At 36.6% G+C, this 18,061-nt stretch overlaps 1 protein-coding gene across 1 annotated transcript in view; it reads right to left on the bottom strand.

The window, feature by feature from the left end:
• The window catches only part of LOC137925180 (ankyrin-3-like), a 180,396-nt gene that overhangs the window by 60,364 nt on the left and 101,971 nt on the right, over window positions 1-18,061 (bottom strand). Inside the window, exons 3-17 of the mRNA XM_068768576.1 lie at window positions 14,194-14,296; window positions 13,697-13,890; window positions 13,129-13,284; window positions 12,011-12,212; window positions 11,482-11,606; window positions 10,395-10,541; window positions 9,520-9,649; window positions 8,615-8,814; window positions 6,977-7,130; window positions 6,180-6,413; window positions 5,445-5,543; window positions 4,608-4,736; window positions 4,207-4,405; window positions 3,206-3,299; window positions 1,016-1,124 (exon numbers count right to left, since the gene is read on the bottom strand). Of these exons, the coding sequence (XP_068624677.1) occupies window positions 1,016-1,124; window positions 3,206-3,299; window positions 4,207-4,405; window positions 4,608-4,736; window positions 5,445-5,543; window positions 6,180-6,413; window positions 6,977-7,130; window positions 8,615-8,814; window positions 9,520-9,649; window positions 10,395-10,541; window positions 11,482-11,606; window positions 12,011-12,212; window positions 13,129-13,284; window positions 13,697-13,890; window positions 14,194-14,296 (2,275 nt within the window). The remainder of the gene's footprint in view (window positions 1-1,015; window positions 1,125-3,205; window positions 3,300-4,206; window positions 4,406-4,607; window positions 4,737-5,444; window positions 5,544-6,179; window positions 6,414-6,976; window positions 7,131-8,614; window positions 8,815-9,519; window positions 9,650-10,394; window positions 10,542-11,481; window positions 11,607-12,010; window positions 12,213-13,128; window positions 13,285-13,696; window positions 13,891-14,193; window positions 14,297-18,061) is intronic.

Raw genomic sequence — 18,061 nt, 5'->3', positions numbered from 1 at the left:
TTATTTTGTGCAAAACAAGCTCGTATCATTGGTCAATACTTAGGTTTCAACACTGTATCCAGTGACAATGGGGCGTTTGACACACCTCGGGGGCTCCTCCACTCCTGTTCTAAAAAAATAGGGTATCTAATGGTCTTCCTCGATAAATGAAAATCACGCTAATATGGTTTATAAAATACCGTATGTAACGATTTACAAAAATATTAGGAGTACTAAGAGTCATATCATTATTTATACGTTAGTTCCAGTGAGTAGCGTGTGATGTACCACGCTGTTTCGCGTTATATTAAACTTTGCTTATGGTGTTGGCCCAAGTCCAGTTGTCGATTTACGCGCGATTGCTACCATATCATTAAATTTAGTTAGCGGTATCGGATTTAGATCAAAGTTTGCGCGCGGGCGACGGACACGTTTGACTTGTTGACTTGGGAATTGCTAGCGCTATACAATCCGAATACTTCAATTCAACATGATAGAGACACCTAAGTAAATAGTTGGTTATTTTTTTCCTTATCATGTTTATATATTCACGTATTTAGCATTCAGTTTCCCGTGGGCACCACGGCTCGATTAATTGCAATTACAAGATTATAACAAGGAAATTGTTGTACTGTTTATTAGTCACTTAACTAAGATAATAAGAGTCAAAAGTCAATATATCTCAAAATAATAAAATGATGGTAAACATTGATTAACAAGTACAATGTTGCCATGTGTTCCAAAGTACTATCAAGAAATTCTCTAAAGCAATTTTGTAGTATGATACTTTTTTATTGACCCTTAAAAATTTATTTTTTTTGTATTGTTTTATTACATACTACTTACTTACGCTACTGGTGCAATGAAAGGGTCATATCTATCGCTTATCAGATAAAACCCCACTTTTTAACGCCTGTTGCCAAAACTTCGGGAACGTCTTCGCACACTCAAGTTATTTCATCTGGCCTTCTGTCTCGGCGACTTGCCAGAGCTAAATATTCATGGCTAATAGTAATATGCAACCTTTGGTACTTACCGGCGTCGCCAACGGCTTGGCTGAGTGTGTTTTCAGTAACAGGACGCAGTGCCTCCACAGCGCTGATGTAACCGAGGCGGTCGGCAATTGCGCATGCAGTTTGTCCGTTCTTTTAACAAAGTAATAATAATAATTATTTTCCCACGAATATAAGAATATTATTGAAGAGTAAGATTTTAACGTTTTGTAAATAAACAATAGCAGTGACATTCAACGGAATACCAAAAACTACGTTACCTATAAGGTTTGTGTGGTTCAAATTGTGCTTATTCCTATAATAAATAACTTCTGTAATTGAAAGTTTGACGCAATATGATATTTTCATATTTAAAAATATTTATAAACAAAACATGATAACTTTCATACGTATCTGGTACCTGGTATTTTTCAAAACAAAGCAATCAATCAAAAAGATATTTGCAAATAGTTTGGTACAGATGATGATATTTCTATCACATCTGACCAGAGCATGATATTTAATGGAATCAGGCGTTACCTCGCGGAAGTCAATTGCGGAAGGCGGTGCACTTTATTGCACGACTACCACTACATGTGCGGAAGTGGCTAAATATTGGTCCTTTTCTTACAGAGCATGATGTTTTCAAATAATAGAAAAACTATTTTGAAACACACTTTAAAAGCTTTTACAGTTATCTATTCATTAGAACTATATTTTTTTAATAACACAAAGTAGTCGCCGGTTTTTGACAGTTTATAAAACGTTAGACATCATGGACTTATCATGTTTTGTTCTTTCCCTCCTCAATCATTATAATTTTAGTCTAATATATTATTATTTGTAATTCTGTTATCTGTTAATAGACGAAGATCTGCCTCGTTATTCTACAGCGCATCTACCAAATGATATTAAACATGTGTTTACTTATAATCTTATAATTTTTGTTTGATGATATCAAAATAGGATTCTAACAATACTCGCGGAATGTAATGTACAACAACCTTCACCCATCTACCCGCATTAAACACGTCGTTTTGTATCGTTATTGTAAGCATTGATTAAACTTATAAATGACACATAGTATATTCAATGTATATTATTATCGTCATCATATCAAGAGTAGAACGTTCTCTGGCTAGACAACTTCTTTGTTGGAGGACGTCAAACATACCCTGAGCTTGCTGGTCAATTCTTTTCACTATAAAACTTTAAGATTTCAGCTGCCATCTGTCCTAAGTGTTAAGTACCCTTTGGCAAGTTGACATGACAGTAGGCACATTGCCACGTCAAATCAAAAATATGCGACTACGTAACCTATGAAAACAGTAAAAGAGCGTAGTATCGTATCGAGGCAGTGAATGAATAATTTACTTTTTATTACAAAAAGTTAAGATACATGACAATCGTGTAGTAAGTGATACATTTTATAAGGAATAAGGCATTTCTATCTCGACTTTGAGAATTTAAAATTTAACATAACATTTTATGGCGTGGATGAATGCTTTTTGTCCATTGGCATTCAGCCCAGTTGCCCGGTTCGAAGTAGTACCTAAGCTCAAAGCCTCGTTCAGGATCTCTCAGGCTTCGATCGGCTCAGGCCGCTACATAAACATGACACGTGATGCAAAGAGGATACCTATTATCATAGTGTTACAGAAACTATTGTACCGAGCCTTAGGAAAATGGGGAGAGCGAGGGGAGAGGAATGAGCGTGAGCGCTGACGTAAGCGTAAGCAGCGAATTATAGGACCAGAGCGACCAATGCTCCCTTCGCCTCACCGCGCGCGTACCTAAGGCACGGCACGGCGATTTCGGTAGCAGTATAGTCAACCTTTCATGAGTAGATTCGTTGACGGAGAAACGCAAACGACATAGGACAGCGGATCAGGAAGTTGAAGTTACAATGGGTAGGCCATAGCACGCAGAACAGATGGCCGTTGGGATGGTTGGTATGGAGATCACGGACCAGCAAATGCAGCTTCGGACGTCCATCAACCAAGTGGATACAGGCAGCTTTCAATTAATCGTATTGGAAAACTTTGAATGAGGCGTATATCCAGTTGTGGAGGTCCTGCGGCTGAAATAATGATGACGACAATAACCAACAATTGTAATTTCTACGATGTTTCTACATTATTGTAAGAGTCTACCTACCAACTATAATACTAATGTTTTGATAGTTATGAGAAATAGTTAGCACGTACAGTGAGATCAGTGCATGTGTGACTCACCGCAGATAATGCATTCGGATCAGCGTTGTTCTTTAGCAGCAACTGTATGACTAAAGTGTGTCCTTGCTGAGCCGCTTGGTGAAGTGGGGTGAATCTGTACAATATTAAAATTTAATTAGTTATATAAAAAGAAAAAGTTAATGACAAAATAATACCAGTGTCGTATTAAAATTGACCATTTTTATTTATATTGAATGTCATCTCTAGCTAAAAAAGAAGATAAATGATATCGTATGTAAACAAATTTGTGAGTAGTAATAAACATCTTTATTATGCGATATTAGGTATAGTTAATAGTTACTTTTGTAATCTAAAAAAACCTCAGAGTTTTGAATGTAAGCGAGCTGCCTTAATATTTTGGTGCTTCAGAGAATTGTGTAATAATTTTGCGCCATTCTGTTTGAATCGTGACAAAAATTTCATCTGCTTAATAATTTTATACGTCGTACACATACTCTAGGTTACTTCATAAATAAACCAGAATTATCTGATCTTCTTACTTGGTTGCAACAGTGCGGTTACAAACGGTTAACAAAGCAATGATAACTCTGTCCTTCCTCTGTACTTCCCTTTCTCCTACGGCAAATTTTTCAAGAGATTTGGTTCCTCAGGAAGGCTTAAATCCGATTTTAGAGAGATTGAACAAGCTTTTAGTGTAGCGACTATATTATTATTAACATGAACATATTGTGGCAAATTCTTAAAATAACCATTTCTACATTTGCTGGAATTTCTTACATATTCAATGTGTATCATTAATTTAGTGAATGTTGTAAACACCTTAAATAGGCAGGTGCATCTGAATGTTTATTGTCATAACGCGTTATTATGCCATCTTAATGTATCTGCTTTCGGTGTGTAGGTACAGAGGACTTTAGTAATAGTGAAAGATGTAGACAGGTCTTATCTTTTATATGAATGTGTGAAGTAATCTGCATAACTATCTCATACGGCCGATAGTATATAGTATATTTATAATTTGTAAATAGTGCGTAACTTGCCCGTGAGCAGCACGCGCTGTAACATCAGCGCCAGCATCGAGCAGCGCACGCGCAGCTGCCAGGTGGGCGTGGTGTGCTGCGGCGTGCAGGGGTGTATAGCCGTCGCGTGTGCGAGCTGCGCAGCGACCGCCTGCCGCGAGCAACGCTCGCAGCACCGCCGTGCGCCCTTCAGCTGCCGCCAGGTGCACCGGCGTTAGGCCTGTCGGCAAACATATTAGTCACTAGAAGAGCAGTACCTTAAGGTACCTGAGGTGTACGTCTTGTTTAGGTTAAAAAAAATAACAGTTATTTGTTAGCTACCATTACAATTTCGTGGTTAAGTAAGAGCACTTTTTGAAATGATTATTAATCGAATAAATATCCGATGTCTGACAATCTTTAAGTTATATGGTGAAACTAACCATTGTTAGCCGGGACATTTACGTCCGCGCCTCGTTCAATGAGCATTTCCACGCAATCTTCGTGTCCTTCTTGAGCGGCCATGTGGAGAGGAGTGAACCCTGCCTTTGATTTAACACCCGGGTCTGCATCTGCGAAATACGCAAAAATGGTTTCACTTTATAAGAGGTTACATATTAAAAATATTAACAATTGTCATGTAAAATTAACTGTGTGTTACTTTTTTATTCTGAATATTTTAATTACGGTTATTGTGATTTATGCACAAGTATTTTAATCTTCATGATTTTCACGTAACATAGTTAGAATATGATTATGTATATGGCCTATGTCCAGTAGTGGGCGTTCTACGGCAGTAGTAATAGTAATCATATATGTATATGTTTCGTCAGCTGTGATAAAATTTAAAATTTTGACACTACAATTTAATTAAGGCTATAATACTAAGGAAAAAGATGAAACTTATCTATGTATACTAATACACTTAATATAATGTGTTTTATAAGAATGCTCATGGCCAACCACAGAGAAATGGGGAAGGATATAATCGGAGTTTCGCTGCGAGATCGAATCAGAAACACGCAGAAGAACCAAGATTACCAACGAAGCTAGAAGTATTGGTCGGCTGAAGTCAGCCACTTCAGCTTTTGGTAGAACCCACACTAGTTGGATCAAAGACATAATCAAGGTTGCCGATAATCGCTGGGTGCAGGTAGCGCAAAACTGATTATTGTGGTGACATTTTGGGGGAGGCTTATCCTTTGGAGTGAGTTTCCATAGGCTGTCATGAATGAATGAATGTGTCTTTATGCATGTATTTTCATTAGCATAATATTTACCATGTTCGAGTAGAGCAAAAGCAATATCTGGGTGGTTGTGTCGACAAGCGATGTGAAGAGCAGAGTGTCCATTCTTAGCCAACGAATGAGGTGACGCACCTGTATAAAAAGAAACGCTATTATGTACAAAAATATTAAGATTGTTTGAATGTTCATAATGACGATTTATTTGTATAAAACTTAATTGTTCAGGGCGGTCGAGTTGTAATATCGTCTTCAAAACCTTTCTTAGATTTTTAGCGTTGAATTACCTATGACATCTAATCATCTTTCGTTTGAATTTGCTTCAACTCTGAACAAAAGTCTAAAAACAACACAACCATAGGATGATAACCAACCAAGAACCAATGGTGATGTAATGGTTTTTTTTTTATATTAATGACAGATTCTTTTAAAACCTATGTAGCTTACTAACTTCTTTCACAATGTGAAAGATTTTTAGTGTTAATTAAGCTCGTGTATAAATTGCTCTACTACTGTATTGCAAAAGAGGACAGTCTGAGTTTTTTTGTAAACTCAGACCAGGTTGCATTTGGAACCATCGATGCTTTGAGTTAAAGGAATCCATTATAGAGAAGCTCAAACCTAGTTTCTATCAAGTTGGGCTCTTCTGGTATTGTTCTCATCACGTACATAAGTGATCACTGTAAATGATCCTAAGTGGAATGATAAGAATAAATGAACCAAGAACGTACATTAAAGATAAAGGTAACATTAAAACACCAAAACAAATACCTTTGTCTAGCAACAACAGGGCGATATCAGGATGTCCGTAGTAAGTGGCCATGTGCAATGGAGTAATATGGCTTCTCCCTGGTGCGTCAGGCTGCGCTCCACGTGCCAGGAGTAGCCGAGCGACGCCGATGTCACCGTACTTCGCCGCGAGGTGTAGCGGTGTGAACCCTTTGCGAGTTTCAGCTTCGATGGGAGCATTGTGATCGAGGAGAATGGACGCTACTTCTTCTTTCCCTATTAATAGTAAATGTTTTAGTAAATGGCTTTCCGACGGCTTGAAGAACCATCAAAATGTCTAGTTAATTATGAAAATTCACCTAGTTTACGTTGTAACACATCTCATAATTTCAAAAAAAGGAATAATTTTCTACCATATATAAAGTCGTTCCTTCATTGGCAAATTCACTGTAGTCGCTAAACGAGCAATGAGCAAGATAAATAAAGAATGGGAAGGTGAGAGGATTGGATAATTCAAGTGGCAGAGGAAAGTCTTTAGATTCTGGAGTCGAGACCACAGATCGGCGAGCGCAGCGTAAGATGTCTCAATCTAGCAAAGTGTTTTTTTTTAATATAGGACTTCTTTGGCTCGCCAGACCGGACAAGGTCTTAAATACCTTATCGTACGTGTAGCAGTAGAGTTCGCCACGGAGTTGAAGTATATATGTAGAAGAAATTTATCTTTACGTAATTAACTTTTTGCATGCAGTTATTACGGACGATCTTTTATTTTAACGATTACGTCTTATTAAGCTTGATAATTTATCCAACGATCAATATCAATTTATTAACAAGCGAACCTTCTTTAGCAGCGATATGCAACGGCGTGTAGTGGTCCTTAGTGGCGGCGGCGACATCGGCTCCGTGCTGCAAGAGTAACGCTGCGATGTCGGCATGCCCCAGACGAGCCGCTACGTGCAGAGGAGTTTGTTCTTCCCGGGCTCTGGCTTCAACCTAGTACCCCATCATAAAACATTGAAAGTTTCCTTGGTGTTTGATTTATAGCGACAGCAATCTTAATCTAGTAGTTAACAACAGTGGGGTAGCAGCATAATTAGTTGATTCGACCCTCGTTAATAAAAATGTGGTTAAATAATCGTGATATCCTAGGTTCAGGGGTCGGCAAACTTCTCACCACAAAGAGCCATTTATAAGAATTACTAGTTTATATTAATTCGATCCATTTAAAAACTTGAATATATGCAAAGTTATTTTCGTTTGTTTATTTATATTTTCTAGCTTGTTTTTGCTAAATATGTTTAATCATATTAATAATACAATAAAAATAATCTCTTCAAAAAACTACTACTTTCACTTTTTTCATTTACATATCTGTTTTACAATAGTATAGTTTGTAACAATGTCAACATAATACAATTAATTTCATCTGTTCAGTTCTAGATGGCGCTAGATGTAGATTGTACATACTGCTACCAAATATACTACCATACTGGTATTTCAGCGTAAATAAGGAAATTTTGTTACACCGTACCCTCAACACCATTCTATCTTAAAAAAAATTGTAAGAGAGATATAAACACAAAAAGTAGTTAAATGTGCTGATAGCATTTTACTACTTTTTGTGTTTCTTTCTTTGGGTGCGGTTCATCGACCATTAAGCCAAAATACACACAATAACACAAAATTTACACAGTATGATACTGGGCTCACGTGATTCAATACTTGTACAGGTTAGTACTATTGTACCATACAATACTATGATTTTTTTACTAATAATTCTTCATCTGGTGAAATCTCTAGCTAGATGTTGGCTAACATCTTGATCTCCAAAGCTGCACTTTTGAATATGGTCTGATACTTGAACCAAGTGTTTAGGTTTTTTAGCCATGAGCTGCCTAATGTTATATTTATAGATTACTTGCGTTTCCCCCAGCGTTGTTAGTTGAGTAGAGCGGTATATACACACATGATATGATCTAAACGCTATAGCTATCAGCTTTTTACTATGTTTCTGAATACTAATAATAAAAACACAGTTATTTTACTTATTACTTATTACTAGCTAAAGTATTTCTTACTTGACTAGGCTGTACTGTGTTCCGATTTATAGGTACTGGGATTAAACATAATTTAACATAAAAATAACATAGGCCAATGATTGCAATGAGAGTAATGGAGAAAGCTATGTTCCGTACTTCAATGTTATCGACATAGCTTGAAAAGTTGCTCGTCTGAAGTTTCAATAGGCGAGGCATATCTGTGCAACCGACAGCCGATAGACGCGGCGTGGGTAGTTCCTTTATCAGGTGGACCGTAATGAAAGTCGTAGGAAGCAGCATGTCACGAACGGCGCTAGACATTGTGATCTTTGGAAGAGACCTATTTCCTGCAGTGGGCGTCTATTGGCTGACAATATGATAGGCTAATAAGGCATATCACATCATATTTCTTTTAGTTTAACACTCGTAAGATGGTACCTTGGCATTGTTACGCAAGAGCACGCGCACGAGGTCAGTCTGGTGCGCCCGAGCTGCGAGATGCAGCGGCGTCTCCCCTCTGGCAGTTGCAGCGTCTGCGTCCGCTCCGGCCCCCACCAGCACCAGCGCAATGTTCATGCAGCCCATGAACGCAGCCACGTGTAACGGTGTTAGACCCGATTCAGTTGTTGCGGATTTGCCTACAGAAAAAAATTAAGATAAATATTAAAAAAACTTCCCCGTAGTGTTTCACGGTTAGTATGTTTCTTACATAATGGTTAAAGTTAGTTATTAGTTATCGTTATTGTAGAGATTCTAGAGTAGAGATTATGGTCCGTAACGATCATAAGATGTAATTTGATGTAACTTGTTTCCAACGACGGTCGGTACGGTTGGAATGATGATGATGATAGGAAAGCGGGCATTCCTAACGCACGGTACTGCGGATCCAGTAGAACGGTACAATAGAAAATACCATAAATTATGTAAAGGAATATATTCCAATACTACCTTTTTAAAAAACGTGATTTTTAAAGATTTCTAAGACATTAGATCAATATCTACATTTAGTAAGAGAACAAAAATCCATGAATATCTTTCATACACAGAATTTCTCTCAACTGTATAATTTGAGCACAGTATTTAGTTTATTGGTTGAGGACCTAAAATTCTAGGTCACGGTTTCAATTCTTAACAACTCTCACAACTCTGTGTACTTTTTGTATGAATTTCACAGACTGCTGAACATGTTGAATTTTCTCGCAGATTTGTTTTCGCGCCAAAATCAATAAGATATGCTACTTCCATCAATCGACAATTCGAGCGGTGATTAAAGTGTCGTAGGCCTTTTTTCTAAAACTTTGTAACAGCCAACCAAAATTTAAACAATAATGCAACTTGCTTACTTGCACCATACTTCAGAAGTAGCTCCACAACTTTGAGCCTGTTCTTCTTGCACGCGATATGTAGCGGTGTGAACCCATTGAGAGCGCGAGCGTTAGCGTCAGCGTTCCTGTCCAGTAACAATTTAGCTACCTGCGAAATAAATTTATCTATATAAAATTAATTTTTTGAAATGTTATAAAGTTTAATTTCAAACAAAGACTGTAAAAATATGTCTACCTTTGTAAACATAAGGAAAAGGAGACACTTGGTTTTGATGTAGGACCGAGCTCGACAAAACGTGGCCTATGACCTACATGTAACTTACAAAATGTTAACAGAAAGCTAGAAACATAATTCTTCCTCAGAAACTTAACTAAAAAACGACATGAAAGGTGTAATATGAACAATTATTTTCATAATAACAAAAAATTCAAACCGTCGTTCAGAAGAATATAATTTGAATACATTAAACCGCAGACGTTGATTATTCTTAAATAAATATTTTATGATGTAAGGTCATAAATATTTAGCAAAACATGCTAACTTACTTACTTTAAAAAAGCAAGGATCTTATTCTCTTGCTCATATTTGGTTTTAATTTTTGGTTGCGGAGAAAAATTATATAGGACTGCACAAGATAGCTTGCCCTCTGGTGAGAGGGATTATTTGGGATTTTACCCACAAAAACCACCTCGCTAGTATGCTCGGCACTTTGGAATGGTACCAAGACCTCCTGCACAACATGACTGTACCCTCACTGTGCCACAGCATTATGTGACTACTTCGTGTTGCAACCCTTCTCTAGTTATCCGACCCCTGGTCTAAACGGAATAAGCCAGTGTTGCACAAATATAATGAAAATGTTTGAAAGCTTCATGATACATGTCAATGTTACCTTAACGTGTCCACAATGAGCCGCAACATGTAATGCTGTCAGGTAGTCGACTGTGACGTCATCGATCGGAGCGCCTTCGGTGAGAAGGACTTTCGCCGTCTCCACGTGTTCGCCTTGCACGGACATATGGAGAGGCGTGAGACCGTTCTGCATAATGCAAATATTTTTTTAAATATTCGTCTCGTTTAAAACACATAGTGATTTGTTTCTACAAATATAAATCATAAAAATTACATAATTTGAAAGAAGAGACACTAATAGCTATAAGCTAAATTCATACGACGCTCTTATAATAATCATAATACACAGTTTATAGACATAGATTTGTTTTCTATCTTTAAAAAATTATAGAGAACGTTTTTATGCTAAGGGTAAATACATCGTCAATGACATCACAAATAGCACACCTTGGAAATTATGTGTTCTCTTGTAGTCTATTTCATGGTTATTAAAAATAAAATCTTATATTATTTTAAAAATACGTAATCTTAACTAGTTCCTTTGACTATTTTTTTCAGGTCTGAAACATTTATCATACGAACTGAAGGTAGACTTAACTTTATTGTAAAAATGTTGATATATGAAATGTTGAATAAAGATATTTTTAAATTTGAACAATAATAATTACCATTTTTGTTTAATTTGAAAGAAATTATACCATTAATTATTAAATGAAATTGCAACAATGGTCAGTAGTAATATTATTTTGTGCAACAAATGTCAAAACTTTTAGAACACTGTCTAGTAATCCTCCGTGATCACTCTACTCTTTTTCCCTCTACCGACGTCCTAAATTTGCCTTTTGCTACATTTAAAAGTTTTCTCTATAGGTCTTCTACAGTTTATTATTTTAATAAAGAAGAAAGTTCAGTACTCACGCGCCTTAAGCGGATATACAAGGATCCCTTTTACCTCCTCATTATTTTTAAACTGTTAATTACCATGTATTTCAATAAAATAATTAAATTGTAAATTATTTTTTTTGAAAACGGGTTTTAACCGAGTTTCCTAACAGTCCGCAATAATTGCCGATGGCAACCGCTATACCGCGCGTTACAGCGATTCCGGTCGGACTATAGTTGTATACCTTCGTCTTGCTAGTTATGGGTGCGCCATGCTGCAGCAGCCGTGAAACCACGTTGCTGTGTCCAGAGCGAGCCGCGCAGTGCAGCGGCGTCAGGCCGTCCCGAGTCACAGCTGCGATATTGGCACCTGCAAATATCATTAACATTTAAAATTGTAGCTCCTAGGTAACTACGTTAATAAAACTTTTTTTAGTTTCTCGAAAGAAACTAAACAATGTCCTGAATTTAATCAAACGGCAATCATTGATACTAAGTAATATTGGTGTTCTGTTTTTTGCAGTAAGTCCGGGTGGTTATTACAGACGGTTTCTACTTTTAGTTCATTTATTCTATATTCGCCGGAAAGAGGTAATACTAGAAAATGAACAACTTATCAAATTGGTAAGTAATTACGACGTAAATGTACGTTTACATGCATCACCTGTCGTTGCCAAGGTATGTACGCGTTTTTTCTTGTGTTGATTCATCAATGATGCGCGGAGGAATTGAACCATGGCTAGATGGATTTGCTATGGTCTAATTGTAACTCACCATTTTCAACGAGCAAATCTACCATCGCTAACTGTCCCCATTTGCTGGCGACGTGTAGAGGAGTGATATTGTGTTTCGCGGCCCTTCCGGAGTCAGCGCCGGCGGAGAGGAGGGCTTTAGCCACGCCCACATTGCCGTAATGCGCTGCTATGTGGAGCGGCGTGAATCCGGATTTCGAACATGCGTCTGGATTGTGTTCGTTCTGAAATTTTTCATTTGATAATAATAAATTAATATGAATATGACACCTTTATTATTAGTACACATAGAACAGTCACATAAATAGAGTACGCATTCCGGAAAACATGTAAACAATGCCACATATCCGGTGCAATGTTCTAGTGTGCAATTGTAAGGATATTCAACAATTAAGCCAGAGTATTGTACAGGCCAGAATATTGTATCCGACATAGACGACCAGATTGGCAAGCTGAAGTGGCGGAACATATGACAGTTGGCTTTAAGGTTCTCAAGAGGAGGCCACTGACCGGCAAGCGAAGCACATGACTTCCACCCGCATGTTGAATAGACAACCTTGGTAAGGTTATCAAAGCACGCCGGCAAGCCACCTCTTGTCAGTTCTATTATATTTGCCCAGGCCGGTAATAAAGCCAGTGTTATTGGAAATTTTACGAGGCTAGCCTTTATCCAACAGTGGACCTCCTCTTGCTAAAATGATGATGATGATGATATTGCATGCATTTGTTATTGAGCAGTATTGCAATGATAGTACATATCAGTGAGGTTGTTTTGGTTCTACTATATTCAAAAACTCCAATCGCAAACAAATATCGAAGCAGAATTGTGATTGTATGCTAGTCTAAATGACGTATTGTGAATAACAAATGTCTGTGACCTTCACAAATATTTAAATAGCACGGATGAAATTGTAACATCACTACATCTAGATCTGTTTGAATTATATTGTATAAAGTTTAATCCATTATCATTAGCCGCTAAAAACAGATCTCTACAGTGCAGGTTAATATTTATTTTGTTTTGTGTATGCTTATTTGATTTAATCTTTATAACTAGAAATGGTTTACTATTATATCGAACTCAAGTGTTCAAAAATTTTTATAAAAAAAAAACTATGTAATGTTAACGTTGTGGCTCACTTCTAACAAAAGCATGGCGGCTTTGACGTCGTTTTTCTTAGCGGCGATATGCAGGGCGGGCAGACGGACTTTGCCGCGCGTGTCGGACTCCAATAGTTCTGCTACAACACGATCGTGGCCTTGCTGCATCGCTACCGCTAAGGGTGTGAAGCCATCCTGCGAAACACAAATTTACATTAGCAAACTAATAGCTTACCAATTAATTAGTTCTAAGCTTTTTGTCCATATGCTAGACATACATTTTTGAACGGACTCTCACGGATGCCCCAATGGTAGTTGCAGATTTCGTGGGTTTGAGAGTCTGGGCGCAGAGGGTGCCTAACCTAAATCCTTTTTTAAGGTAACGAAAATCGACGGTTACCTGGGAAGTAACAGCACGGGCCACTATGTGCTACAATTTCATCGGATTTGGAGGCCACCGAGCTCGTAAATCGCTTCGGCAGACTATGCAAGCTCATTCAAATTCCCAAATATATAGAAAAGGAAGTCGAAATCTTTTTAAATATATACGTAATTTTCCAATTTTATTAACTATTTCATTAAATACATTTTCAAAAAATGTAGATACCTCTGTCGCAAGTGTCTGACTGGCTCCAGCAGCCAGTAGCATCTTGACGCAGCCGGCGTGGTTTTCCTGCGCGGCCATATAGAGGGGAGTGAAGCCAGCGGCTGATTGGGCGTCGGCCTTCGCCCCGGCACCGAGAAGTGCCCGCGCGACATCCTCTTGTCCCGCGAGACATGCTATATGTAGAGCTGTGTTGCCTAAAATAATTTTATACTTTATGTCATTATTCATTACGAGAAAAAAAAAAACATTGTTAAAGTACTATAAGTAAATGGTTTCTGGCGTGGGGATATTAAACCAAAAGAAAAGAATGCTATATGCCACTGAAACCGCTGTATCGCGGCTTCACAAAATGGGGCGAAAGAGAGGCCGGAGAGAAAAAAAGCACGAGCGAATTATAAAGTTGAACGAGTTAATGTACTTATTATAACGAATAAACGAATATTATCCGAATCAAGTACATAATACATATATATATATCAACTAAATATACTATTAACCTTTTTTTGTAGCGGCGTCTACAGTAGCACCTCGTTTCAGAAGCTCTTCCACCACAGAGATGTGGCCATCTTTCGCTGCAAGATGAAGAGCGTTGAGACCATTCTGAAAAATAAAATAATTTACTTATTTCAATTGAATTACTTTAATTAGTATTTTTGAGATGTTTACTATTTTCTATTTTTATGTTTATTTAAGAGGCGTCTTATAAGGGAAAAGTCAAAATTGTTCTCCATTACAAATATTTCTTTGGTGTAACGAATGCATAATGCGTTATATTCGACCTTTCCTTTCGAACATCATGACAATATATTAACCACAGTCGCTAAACGAGCCATGAAGAGGGCGATGCTCGGGATTTCTCTACGAGATCGAATCACAGATGTATCCGACATAGCCCAGGGAATAGACAAGATCAAGTGACCCGTCCACTGAAGGCTATATAGCGCCTAGACAGGCCCGCCAGGGATTTATGGATACTGACTGATACAGACCACGGCAATCGCAGATTCGAACGACTTTTTACCGTCGCCGAAAGACGCTATATCCGGGCCATTCTCAACGGGCTTTTTGAAAATCCGTCGGCTGAAAAGATGATGGTTCATAAATGTATCCTAATAAAAACGGTACATAATATTCACATAGTAATTTACTTGTTGAATTAACTGAAAATTACTTGCTTCCTGAACGTAAATAGTTGCCTTCCATTCTATAGGCTACTGCAAACGCGCCGTTGGAAGTAAGCGAGCGTTGTAACTCGATATTAAATTTCAGTGCCTAAAGTAGTTTAACCGCGAACCGTACAGGCGCCACCACAACAGAATTAGTTGGTAACTTCATTGGGAACTACCTCCGCACCGGCTTTTGTCCGGACTTAACTAAGAGTTTATAATTGTGTAATGAAACAAAACGTGCTTTAAGCTAAAACATTAAGTCCATTAATAAACTTAATAGATTTACTTTCAAACTTAAAGTTTCAAACTCAAGTTTCGTAAATTGGCATGTTTATGTAAAGAACTTCATTTGACCATATGATTATGTAATAGTTGATAAGAAGTATTGAGGTTATATTTCAATTCAGAAATATTTCTTAACAGTATTTTGCAGGGTAAGCCTTTTATTTATTACATAACTTATATTATATATAACATACTTTGATTATACTATTTATAACATACTTGAGGAGTCACAGAACAGTGCGTGATAATTCCATGATATTTAACTATTCAAAAAAGATCAAAAGCCGGCGGCTACTACTTTGCTGTTGTGCTATTAAAAATAAGGGCTGTAATGAATAGACAACTGTAAAAACTTATTTAGTACGTCTTAATTATTCTTTTTATTTCAAATTGTAACTATTCTTAAGTAAAAACTATAAATATCATGTTTTGAAAAAATACTATAAACCAGAATTGTTTAATACATCAAGTTATGTTTCGATTTTTCTTATTATATAACATGTTTGATTATACATAACATGTTTAAACGTGGAAATATTATGATTTCCGTCAAACTTTCAACTTCAGAGGCTACTTATTATAGGAATAGATAAACCGCAGCACGATTTGAACAACACCAACCTAACGGGTGACGAGATTTTATGGCACAGAAATCATAGTTTACTTATTTTTTCAAATAGTGGAATTATCACGTTATGGTTTGTCGGAATGATATATTACATTACGTATTAAGAAGTGTTTTGAATCTGTGAATGTGTTTAATATCCCACGTTCTTTAGAAAATGAATTACAGCTCCATATCAAAGTTACTTCACACATTTTTGACTGTGTGTAGTTAGCCAAACGCAATTGTTTAAGGTTATTCGACGTTTTAGCTAATTGATGCTCACTGCAAGGGCATAGGCCTCCTTCTACGATATCTGCATGGTAGATTTCCCTAAATTCGCCACGCTGGGCAGGCGGGTTGGCGATTATGGCAGCATGCGCAGAGGATGCTGCTGTCCAACTTCTGGAAATCTTTATTTGATTATGGGTGATGCAAACCTATGTAATTAATGAACAACATTGTAAATTATATAAGACTGTATCCAGGGAATCGAAACGATTGCAAGCCTCAGTCCTCTACCACAGCGCTTAATTTTATTGGTTTTATAAAAACCATGTTAGTGCTACAGCTATTTTTGAAGGAAGAAAAAGAAATAAAGGTTTATTGGTTACTTCCATTCAAGACTTCTATTATTACAAGATGATTATGCTTTAAATTATTACAATTATTTCATTATAAACTATTTATTACATTAAACCAACTTAATCTTAAGCCGTCAGTTTTTCTCCACATTTGGAAATCAATAAAACAGTACTTTTTTATTTTCTATTGTCCCGATATAAATGCGTAGAAATGCCGTAAGAAATTCCGAATATCTTCGCTTCGTGATACAACGCCGTAATCTCGGCTTAATTAAAATCCCGTGAAGCGCTGCACACATATTAATTACGAATATTTCTAAAATTTCATTAGGCGTATAAAACTTAATTGACATGTTTCAATTTAGGAAACTATTCCAAAAATAAACGCAGGTTAGGCAGAAAAAATGATGCACGTAAACATTAAATATCGAAAATGATACTGCCATTGTTTTTCTAGTGTCACTGCCTAAAACAATAATTATGGAATATATTTATTTAATTTACTAATACAAATATAAGATTATGTAAAATTAAATTAACTTTAATATAATATATTATTTCTACGCATATATTTCTGGAACCATATGGCGTGAACTCAATATGAGGTAGGAATATTCCTTTCGCCGAACAGAGATCAGGATAGCACGGGTTAAAAGGGCGTATATAAAATAAATGCCTATTTCCAAACTCTTAAAGGTTTGAAAACTCATCAAGAATATTTTTTCTTCATACTACAAATTCCCAAAAAAGTATTTTATGAAATCAAACTTGCAAAAGGCGTAGCGAAATATGCGAAGCAGCCGGGGGACAGCTAGTTATTAATATCAAAATTTGCCTCTTCGCATAAAACTATCCAAAAGTGTCTGCATTTTCAGAAGCCACATTATTTGATATAATGCACATGGAGGTTTATACAATGGGCCGTTTTAATTAAGAAAAAAAAAACAAATGGCTTTCATAAAACATATGATATTGGTATACAACACCAATCGACACCTAATACAAAAAATCGATATCGAAGTGGGTGAAATACATATCAATATATATACCATCAGTATATAAATGTATTGCATTAAAATATGATAATTAAATTATCGTAATATAAGAGTATGTCATCGGACCCCGCATGAGTGAACACAGAGTTAATGTTGATGAAATTTACCACATTTATATTAAAAAAAATTAATGCGAAAACTAGGTAGTGATATCGCACTCGCGGTGTATTAAATTATTAAAAACAAAAATACAATTTGTTTTTAAATGCATTTTTGATAAACGAAAACATCCTAAAATACGTATAAGTATGTATTTTTCCGATAGATGTAGCGAACAATGCTTCTTTTCTGAAATAAAAGTACGTATTACCGCGGTATCGTCAGATATTCTTTTACAACCAGTGGTTTTGGTTCTGACACACGTTGGTTTGTAAGAGGACGGTGCAAGTCAGAACTTGCGCGAAATATTCTGGCAATAATTTTCTTGATGGTGAATTAAAATAAGGAAATATCTGATACTTCGGTAAATAACATTACAATTATATTAAACCGCGATATTCATTGCTTTTACCTTATAAAAACTACGCCAAAGTTATAAAAATAAGTACAATAAACGATTTATCAGCGCATTCTTTACAGTAAACATTCTGCTTGGTATGAGTTCACACATGTGTAAATTATTATATATCGGTAAAAGTATAGAAAGGAATATTCTTATCTCCCGTCGA

This window comes from Battus philenor, unplaced genomic scaffold (genome assembly GCF_028537555.1).
Source record: "Battus philenor isolate CCGP_79_NKW_IND1 unplaced genomic scaffold, ilBatPhil1.0.hap1 SCAF_26, whole genome shotgun sequence".
NCBI lineage: Eukaryota > Metazoa > Arthropoda > Insecta > Lepidoptera > Papilionidae > Battus > Battus philenor.
The sequence above is the reverse complement of the archived record's forward strand: the minus strand, read 5'-3'. Positions and strand labels throughout refer to the sequence as shown.